This window comes from Enhydra lutris, unplaced genomic scaffold (genome assembly GCF_002288905.1).
Source record: "Enhydra lutris kenyoni isolate GAN:26980312 unplaced genomic scaffold, ASM228890v2 scaffoldscaffold2, whole genome shotgun sequence".
In the NCBI taxonomy this organism is placed as follows: Eukaryota; Metazoa; Chordata; class Mammalia; order Carnivora; family Mustelidae; genus Enhydra; species Enhydra lutris.
Genome location: NW_019154086.1, coordinates 20,335,902 through 20,345,991, shown reverse-complemented (window position 1 = coordinate 20,345,991; position 10,090 = coordinate 20,335,902). Strand labels below are relative to the sequence as shown.

At 40.6% G+C, this 10,090-nt stretch overlaps 1 protein-coding gene across 1 annotated transcript in view; it reads left to right on the top strand.

The window, feature by feature from the left end:
* Nucleotides 1-2,292: 2,292 nt before the first annotated feature.
* Nucleotides 2,293-10,090, top strand: part of LOC111148089 (protein kinase C iota) — a 71,724-nt gene continuing 63,926 nt past the window's right edge. Inside the window, exon 1 of the mRNA XM_022504491.1 lies at nucleotides 2,293-2,451. Coding sequence (XP_022360199.1) covers nucleotides 2,351-2,451 — 101 coding nt within the window. The 5' untranslated portion in view covers nucleotides 2,293-2,350. The remainder of the gene's footprint in view (nucleotides 2,452-10,090) is intronic.

Sequence of the window (10,090 nt, the reverse complement as noted above, 5' to 3'; positions counted from 1 at the left end):
GCTAAGGCATTCAAGCAAGAAAAAGAAATAGAAGGCAACCAAATTGGAAAGCGGTAAATCAATTTGTATTCTAAAATGGCATAATCTGGTGTACAGGAAATTCTAAGGGACTCACCAAAACACTATCAGAACTAATGAGTTCAGCAAGCTTGTAGGACATGGGATAGATGCAAAATTAGTCTTCTATACACTGGCAATGAATAATCAAAAAATGAAATTAGGATGGGAATGTAAATTGATGTAGCCACTATGGATAAAAGAATGATGGTTCCTAAAAAAATAAAAAATAGCAGTATGATAAGATGCAGCAATCTCAGTTTTGGTTATTTAGCCAAAGAAAACAAACACTACCTTGAAAAGATATTGCACCCCATGAAGCATTATTTATAATAACCAAGACATGGAAACACATATTTACTATAGATTCTTATTGATGACAAAGTAAGTAATAAGCCTCCTCTGAAAATAGTAATTACCTTCAGAGCATGAGCAGGCCAATGATGAAGGATTTTTCAAACTTCTAAGAATCCAAAATAAAAAGCTCTTCATGCCATACCTTTCTAAATTCTCATTTCCCATATAACATAAATTTCCTTTTGTCACAAGCATACTAAATTTTCTATTAATCCAATTAAAATTTCACACTCTCACTTCAGAAATAGTTAATATTTCATAGCTAATTGATTCATATTTAACATGTTGATACAGGCCCCAGTTCTCAATCCTCTGATACCAAGTCTTTCAACAGGAATTTTTATTTAGAGTTTATAATCCAGGGGCAGCCGGGTTGGTTGGTTAACCATAACCAACCAACCAACCATCCAACCAACCAACCAACCAAGGAGCTCAGTTGGTTAGGGGCCTGCCTTCAGCTTAGGTCATGATCCTAGGGTCCTAGGATTCAGCTCCCCTCTGGCTCCCTGCTCAGCAGAGAGCCTGCTTCTCCTTCCCCCTCTGCGGCTCCCCCTAGTTTTGCTTCTCTCTCTGTCAAATAAATAAATAAAATCTTTTTAAAAAAGTGTTTATAATCCAAGTTTGTAGCAATTGAAGAACATCGTGCCAGACTAAGTGTCAGATGTAACTGATGAGTCAATCCTCCAACCCTATTGATCATAATAGAGAAAGTTATTTCCTTGATTATTCCAGCCTTTTTATCATGTGTTGGTGCCAGGACTGAGGCAGGAGCTGGATTCCTACCTGTAACTGCAGTATGTGACAGAGCCAAGATCAGTTAAGGTCAGAGACTAGGCTACAAGGTCGGATCCATTATACTGTAATCTTTAGCTAGGCAGTGATAGAAAAAAATAGAAAAAACAATGCTGATGGATGGATTGGGTAAATACGGTGCACCTGTGCCATGCGATGGCACTATACAAGGGCCTAGGTATGGGGGCTGCAAAGGAAGAAATGTCGGTCTTTCATCATACCTTCCAGTTGAGTTTCCTCCTTTATTACGTTCATTATTACATTTGTTACATATGTTATTAAATTCTTCCCATAAAAGAGTTTGTGCTAAGCCGGTTACCAAAGTCTTGTTTCCCAAAAAGGCACTCTATAATTGAGATGATTTATGCAATTGGAAGGGAGAATTCATCAGGCGACAAACTGTAGATCGTGACGAAGCCCAATCATTTCCAGTGACCTCAGATGCCCAAGCTGGATTCAGGATTTCAAGCCGAACCCTCGCCGCGGCGTGCAAGCCGGAGACAGACTCAGTTCACGAGAACTGGAGGATGGTTTCCGACGTAAAGAACCTCCAGTCCCAGAATCCCATCGGGACTCCAAATCCCAGAAACCCGGCAGGGCTAATCTATCCCAGTCCCTAGTCGGCTGACCGCGGACGCAACCAAGTTGGGAAACCGGGGTGAGATGCTGCCGCCTTGTCCCCTAATGTTTTCCCTGCAGGAAGGGGCTTTGTAGGGAGAACTTTGGCATTCTCTCAGTCACAGCTTCCAAGAAGGTCTCCCTTCCGGCCCGTGTGATGTGACAGGCTGCGTCTCCCATCCTCTCTCCCCCTTTTCCTAGCCCCCGTAAGAATGGTGCAGCCGGGCGGTGAGGCTACTTGAGATGGATCGATGGTTGCGCCCTCCCCCGGAATGTGGGCCTTTGGAGCGAGCGAGGTGGGAGGGACCGGAGCGGGGAGGCGTGCTGGGCCCGGGCGGCGGGAGGAGCCGCGCGGTTCCGGCTGCCCCGGCGAGGCGACCCTTGGGTCCGCGCCGCGGGCGGAGTGGACAGGTAAGCAAGCGGCAGCCGCGCCTCTGGAAGAGGCTCGGGCAGCGGAGTCCCCCCACGGCGCCCGGCGCGCCCCCCGCACCCTCGGCCTCCTGCGTTGAGGCGGGGGAGTAAGGAGATGCCGACCCAGAGGGACAGCAGTACCATGTCTCACTCGATCGCAGGCGGCGGCAGCGGGGACCATTCCCACCAGGTCCGGGTGAAAGCCTACTATCGCGGGTGAGTGTCTCAGAGTAGGGGTGGGGGTGGGAGGGGAGGGGAAAGGCCCGCTCCACTTGGACTGGAGGCGGGGAGGGTGAGGGGCTGGAGATGTGGGCGAATGGGTCCGGGCGGGAGCCTCTAGGGACGCAGGATGGGTGACCAAGTGGTCGGGGGAGGAGCATGGGGCGCTCTGTTGGGGCACCCCAAGGTGTGTTTCAGGGCGCCCGGGAGTCGTGCGGCTGATGGCTCCGGACTAGGGTCCGAGGGAGGAGTCTTGGAATGGAGCAGGTCCACCTGGTGGGTTCGAGAGAGACTCGCCTACTAAGAGATTTACAAGGGCTTTACGTCATGAAGTCTGAATGTGTTTGGGGTTGCGAGTTGATTCCGAGTGATGCCTCAGTGAACTAAGTTTGCTCTAGGCTTGAAAGACAGGACCGCTTTAGTTTGCTGGTTCTTTGGATTACCAGAAGGCCTAAAGCCTCTGTTCTCTAAGTCAGGTTTACCTTCCTCGCCTAGAACAGTTCACACAATGTATCCGGACTGTGGTCAGGCTGCCTGTGTATTAGACATAGGAGTTATTATTTAAGAGTAAAGTTGATGGTTTTTAGGGATGTGCATTAGGTACTTATGTCTCCCCGAGATTAGGCTGTATATGTGTAAATTAAAACTGTGAATGCTTCTTTGTCAGTGTTGCTTCAAGGACCATTTGATGGGGGGAGATACTGCAAGGAGAGAAGATGAACCAAGGCATAGTTTTAAAATCTGTGATCTTTACGCATATTATTACCTGTTACAACTCCTGTGCTTACACCAGTAATAACCCAGTCCTAATATTGTTGTATTAAATCGTAGTCTATAATCAGTGACCTGACGGACATATCCCCCTTCTCTTGAATTCAGTTGTGGTTTGAAATACGAGATAATTATATTTAGTAGCTTTAGAGAGGTGAAATGTTAGTGTGAACATGAAGATTTGAAGTTAAGGGTTAACAGAAAACCCAGTGGCTTTGGCCTGTCTGACTGTTTGTCCAAGCAGAAGTAAATTACTTAAAAAAAACCCAAGCACTAGGAGGTTGAAACTGCAATGCATACTTTTACATTCCGGAGGGGATCAGTGAAGATAGCAAACTTAAAAAAAAAAAACAAAAAACGACTCTCTTGTTTTCATTTCAAAGGAAATGGAAGCCCTAAAATGTGTTATTGGTTTGATATAACCAATAACACATTTTAGGGCTTCCATTGATATAACGTGATATTCCGTTGATATAACGACTTACTAGTTCTCTTGCTGCCATGTAGCCTCTGACTTCTTGTTTATTAGGTTGACTGTATTCAGCTACAGTTTACAAGAATTATTTTGGACAGTATCAGTGTTTTTGCTTAAATCGATCAAGGAGGTCTTCAGTTTAAAACAATACCTAGAAGTGTGTGTGCCTGTTTTTTAAAAGTTTGTAGTGGTCCCAAGAGCTGTTTTGTCTTGAATATGGTCAGCTATGAACTTTGCAATGTGGGGGGAGAAAAGTTTTTGCTTCCTTTATCTTACCTTTAACTTGATAGATGAGGTATTTCACTTTACTTTCTTTTTTTTTTTTTTTTTTTTTTTAGAATAGTGACTGGTCATATAGGCTTTTTTCTTAATTAAGATTTTATTTATTTGACAGAGAGTGAGAGAGCACAAGCAGGGGGACAGTAGAGGGAGAGGGAGAAGGAGGCTCCCCACTGAGCTGGGAGCAGGACTTGGGACTCAATTCCGGGATTCTGGGACCAGGACCTGAGCTGAAGGCAGACACTTGACCTGAGCTGAAGGCAGACACAACCGGCTGAGCCGCCCAGAGAGTCACCTCAGTTTCCATTTTACAAAGTTGACAGTCCATGAGTTATTAGGCCTAGAGAATGAAATATATAGTAGGTGTTGTTTTTTTTTTTTTTAAGGTGTCTCATTATTGACATTTTAAAAAACTGGATTAAATGAATATACTCACATGGTAGGAATATGCAAATTGTACAGAGATATAAAAGAAGTGACTTTCATCCCATTGTCCCAACTTCCTGAGGTATGCTGTTAACAGTTTATTTCTGTTCTTCTGGCAGTTGACTTTATTACTTTAAAAGTTATACTGCTGTTTCATGATTCAACTTTAGATAGTACCTTTTAATCCCATCCTCTCAAAGATTAGAAATTGGGTGAACACTGCCTTTTGCTTGCCCTTCTCCTGGTTGGTGCTTCTCAATTTTTGATTGTTAAACTATTATTTTCAGTTCTTTGGTTTACATTTATGACTTTAAACAATATAAATTCTTTTTTTTTTTTTTTAAGATTTTATTTATTTGTTTGACAGAGATCACAAGTAGGCAGAGAGGCAGGCAGAGAGAGAGAGGAGGAAGCAGGCTCCCTGTCAAGCAGAGAGCCGGATGCGGGGCTCGATCCCAGGACCCTGGGATCATGACCTGAGCCGAAGGCAGAGGCTTTAACCCACTGAGCCACCCAGGCACCCCTAAACAATATAAATTCTTGTCTTATTAAATTTAAATAGTTTCCAATGATTTTAACTATGAAGAGGAAGAAATTTAGCCCCCCCCCCCATTTTTACTGGTTTGACAAATGGAAATAGGCCTAATTAGTAAAACTTCTCCTTTGGAAAGAAATCAAAGTCTGTTATATTTCAGGAATGTAGGTGTCATATTGTCTTGGCTTATTGCTACAATTATTTTTATAAAAGAGAATAAAAAAGAACATATAACCCTTTAAGTGCCTGACTAAAATTTCTCCAAAACATTCAAGTTAACATTTTGTTTTTTAAAATCTGTGAATTTGGGCACCTGGGTGCCTCAGTCGTTGAGCATCTGGTTTTGGCTCAGTCATGATCCCAGGGTCCTGGGATTCAGCCCAGCATCGGGCTCCCTGCCTAGCAGGAAGCCTGCTTCTCCCTCTCCCACTCCCCTGCTTGTGTTCTCTCTCTTGCTGTGTCTCTCTCTGTCAAATAAATATATAAAATCTTAAAAAAAAAAAATCTATGAATTTTTGTTAAAGAATGAAAGAATCAATCCCTTGCCCTTTATTGCTTTTTATTCATTGGAAGCTTTCTAACAGTGCCTTCATTTCAAGCCTCATTTAAAGACAACATCAGCACTCTCTAAATTGTACCAATTTCTGTCCCCTGAAATTAGATCTGTTAAGATTATATGTTTATTAACAATAGTCTAAACTGGTGGTTTTGATATTACATAGTCAGCTGCTCATTACTACAGATGAAACTAAAATGAGTCACCCGTGAGGGTAGCTAATAAACAGGTAGGCTAACTAGAACACCTACCTGATTTTAAAATAGAAAATTCTTCCTTTGTATCAAGAAATGTAAGGATAATGTGCATTTGAAAAAAGTTGCTATTCTTTCAGATCTTATGAAAGGCTATTATTGGAAAGTTTTCTCCTATCCCCTTGTAACAGTATTTCTTTCCAATGAACATTGAATCTTGGAATAGCCAGAATTTTTTAGTGAATCAATTGCCTTCTCCTTTCAAAGACGTGTATAGTGTTCTCTCATTCAGTTAAATTTGTTCTTAGTGCAAATGTGACATCCCTCTAGATGTAACAGATTTAATTAGATTTTTTTCTAGTTTTTAAGCAGCAGATTAATAGCATTGAAAATCTGACTGGTTTGGGGTGCCTGGGTTGCTCAGTTGGTCAGTTGTCTGACTCTTGATTTTGGCTCAGGTTGTGATCTTCGGGTGATGAGATTGAGCCCAGTGTGGGGCTCCTTGCTCAGTAGGGAGCCTGCTTGATATTCTCTCTTCCTGTCCCTCTGCCCCTCCCCCAGCACGCACTCAAGCTTTCTCTCTAAAATAAATAAATCAGTCTTCAAAAAAAAAAAATCTGACTGTGTCACAGCCTATACACCCTTCTTTCCTTGATATGGGAGTTTGTCAGTGAGTGGCCTTCCTTCTTCAATCATTACCTAGTAGTGTTAGGAGGAAGAGAAACAGGTTTTGTTGGTTAGTGATAAATTGCTATTGTATGTGCTTATCCTTATATTAAAGTTACTTGATATTATGGGATAGAGTTTAACAAGGAAATGTCTGGACTACTCAATTCATTTTACATTATAAATGTATAGGAAATTTTGCAGAAAGATTGTAAAAATGCTTTTTAAACCCACTGCCATTGAACGGTTATAACATTCTAGAGTATTCTTTTTGTGCACATCTACAAATAGGAGATTAACTCCTTGTGTATTTGGATTGTACAGCTGGTTCAGTGAAGAAGTATGCAGGATTTTTTTGTGAACAAGTCTTGGCAAGACTTGTTTTTAAAAGTATTGCAAAATAGTTTTAGCAATATAAGGCATATCTCTAGAATGTTCTAAGGAAATACAAAGAGTATATTGAATTGGGAGTTGGGGGAATGTTAGTTATTAGTCGTGGAGCTTTTGGCATGGCACCTAACCACAGGACAACTCCTCATAGCTTTATCAGAGGAGAAATGACTTGGTGGCCTGATGCCAAAAACCAAAATAGCTCTCTCAGAAATTTGAATCAGATAATACAGAGATAAATTGCTTGGTAGCAGTGAAGACTGGAGCTGCAGAGTTAAGGGAGAGGCTAGTGAGGCCAGCACCAACCAGGTACAAACGTCAGGTCTGAGAAAGCAGAGGAGGAGGCAGCTTTCTGTGAAAAAATTCTTCTGGAGGTCCATGAGAGCTTTCTAGTACAACTCCCAACCCTCTTGTTAAGGTAACTTGAGTGTTTGGGGTTTTTTTAATGGTTGAAGTGAGCATAGTGAAAACCTGAATTTTTAAAATTCCAGTCTTGCTTAGGATTTCACATATTACCTAAAGTGTGTTTAAACTCACTTTAATAAATATTGTTGAATACCTGCTGCCAACTCTAAGGTAGGCACATGGTGCTAGGGTGGACAGAGGGTGTAGAGGTGGCTAATCTAAGGCTCTGCCCTCAAGGGACTGAGGAACTTTTAGGAGGACAGACATAGAAGAGTTAATAAAAGAGTGTACATGTGTTTATGTGTAAGGCCCTTGCAGGGATAGATATTGGGGATGGATCCTTCTAGAGGATGAAGTGTTCGAGGCTTTTAAAGGATAAATAGGTTTGCCTGGTTGATGAAGATGTGGGGTGAGGGTCATTCCAGGCATTGCACAACTGCGTGGTATGTTTGGGGAATTCAGATCAGTTTAGTTGTTAGTCCCATAGTCATTCCTTATTAGGACATAAAGTGTGAAGTGGGCACTGATAAGAAGTGAGGCTAAGAAGAGATTCACAAGCACTACTCATGAAGATTCTCAAATATCATACTTTGGGCTTCGGACTTTTTTTCATTTGGTGAGGGTTTTAAGTAAGACAGATTCATGCTTAGATTTTCATCTTAGAAGGCTCACTCTTAGAACCAGTATGGGTGATGAATTAGCAGTGGATGAAGACTAATTTGGAGGCTTTGGAAGTAGTCCAGCTGAGAGAATCAGAGGGGGAGAAGAGGATATGGATTGAACAGTGATTTTAGGGGTAGAATCAATATGAATTACGCATTGATTGCCTGTGGGGAAAAGAGGGATTCTGACAACAATAGGTTTCTTATTTGAGAGAGACTAGGGAATAAAGGAGGAAAAGATTAGTGAGAGGAGGTAATTCATTATGTGGAACAAGTAACTGAATTTTGAGTTCTTCATGCTTTGCAGGCATCCAGGTGGAAATGCCTAGAATTAACTGAAGTGTCATTTATTGTGTGCCTGCTGTATGTCCCAAGCTCTGTACCTGGCAGCTTACCTATGTAAGAATGTGGCTGAGAATGATGATAGAAACAAAAATGCGACCAGTTACCAAACGTAGATGACAAAGGCAAAGGACTAAAACTAAATTTTAACAATACAGACATACCTAAAGTGCAAAGTTTCTCTTCTACCCTCTCACCGCCACTTCCTAATGGTATCCATTGTTAATAGTTGGGATATTCTGCATCATATTAATATGTCTTTAAGTATAGATATTGTGTGCACACAAACCCTTTTATTTTTCAAGTAAACAGATTTGTATTTCTACACGTGTTTCTGCAACTTGATTTGTTTTCATTCATGATCATCTTTCCATGTGAAGGTAGGCAGGGATAACTAGATAACTAGAGACATATATAGAGAGCAAACTGCTTACTTTTAATCGATGTATAGTGTTCTATAGTATTGTTATACCATAATTTAATCTTTTTCCTGATTGATGAGCATAAAAAATTACCTTCATTAAATCAGTATTTCAAATTATGCTGAAGGAACATCCTTTATTTAATATATATTCTTGCAAATGTGGTCCAAAATTTGCCTATTTTAAAACTTGATAATTGTCTTCCAAACACCTACCAATTTACGTTCCAAACAACAGTGTACAAATGAAGTATTTTCCTTGTGTTCCCAACTGCACATTATTGGTCTTTAAAGTTTTTCCCAGTGGGGGCGCCTGGGTGGCTCAATCAGTTCAGTGTCTGCCTTCAGCTCAGGTCATGATCCAAGGGTCCTGGGATCAAGCCCTCCATTGGGCTCCCTGCTCAGCTGGGAGTCTGCTTCTCACTCTCCCTCTGCTCCTCCCCCTGCTCCTGCATGTGCTCGCGCAGCCTTCTCTCTCTCTCTAATAAATGAAATCTTAAGAAAATAAATAAAAATTTTCCCAATAGGCAACAAATGCTAACTTTTTTTTATAGCTATCTTTTTATTCATTACTGATCATTTGTAGTTCTGCAGCTTGTTTATTCATGTCTTTTGCCCAGTTTTTCTCTTGGATTCTGTCTTTTTTTATTATTAATTTATTTGAAGGGGCATTGACATTTTGTCTGTTAAAAAAGTTGCCAGCATTTCTCTAACCTGCTTGTCTGGAGTTTTTCACTTTAATTTAATCAAATCCATCTGTTTCTTTTTTTTTTTTTTTTTTCCCCTTTTTGGCTTCTGGGTTCTCTTAGGTATGTGTATTTCCCATCTAAAAATATTTTTTATATACTAATTATGCAGTTTTTCAAGTGATTATCTTTTCAATCAATCTGATATTTGGGGGTTTAGTTGTTTGTGCTGTACTGATACAACTTAATTTTTTAAAAAAAGTGTATTCTAATATTGTTACTGAATAGGTTCTTTAACCACTGGGCTGAAGGACAACTTTGTTCCATACTAAATTTCTCAGATGAACTTAAGTACTTTCTATTCTGTTTCATTGATTTTTTTAAAAAAAGATTTTATTTATTTGAGAGAGAGAGAGAGAGAGTGAACATGAGCAGAGGGAGAGGCAGAGGAAGAGAGAGAGGGAGAATTAGATTCTCTGCTGAGTAGGGAATCAGATGCAGGACTCTATCCCAGGTCCATGTGATCATGACCCCAGCTGAAGGCAGACATACACTCAACCAACTTGAGCCACCCAGGCAGCCCTTTTTCACTGATTTTGGGGAGAAATATATTTTTGCACATACCGCCATTGGTTTAATTATTGTAGTTAGTTTTGATATATACTATGGAAAAGTCATTTCATTAATTTTCTATTTCCACATTTTCTTGGCTGTTCTTGTATATTTATTTTCTCTTCCAGAGCAGTTTTTGAAGGTTTTTCTAGGTTCCAGAAAAAAATCTTTTATTTTTTTCTATTTTACTTTATTTTTTATTTTTTTTTTAAAGAT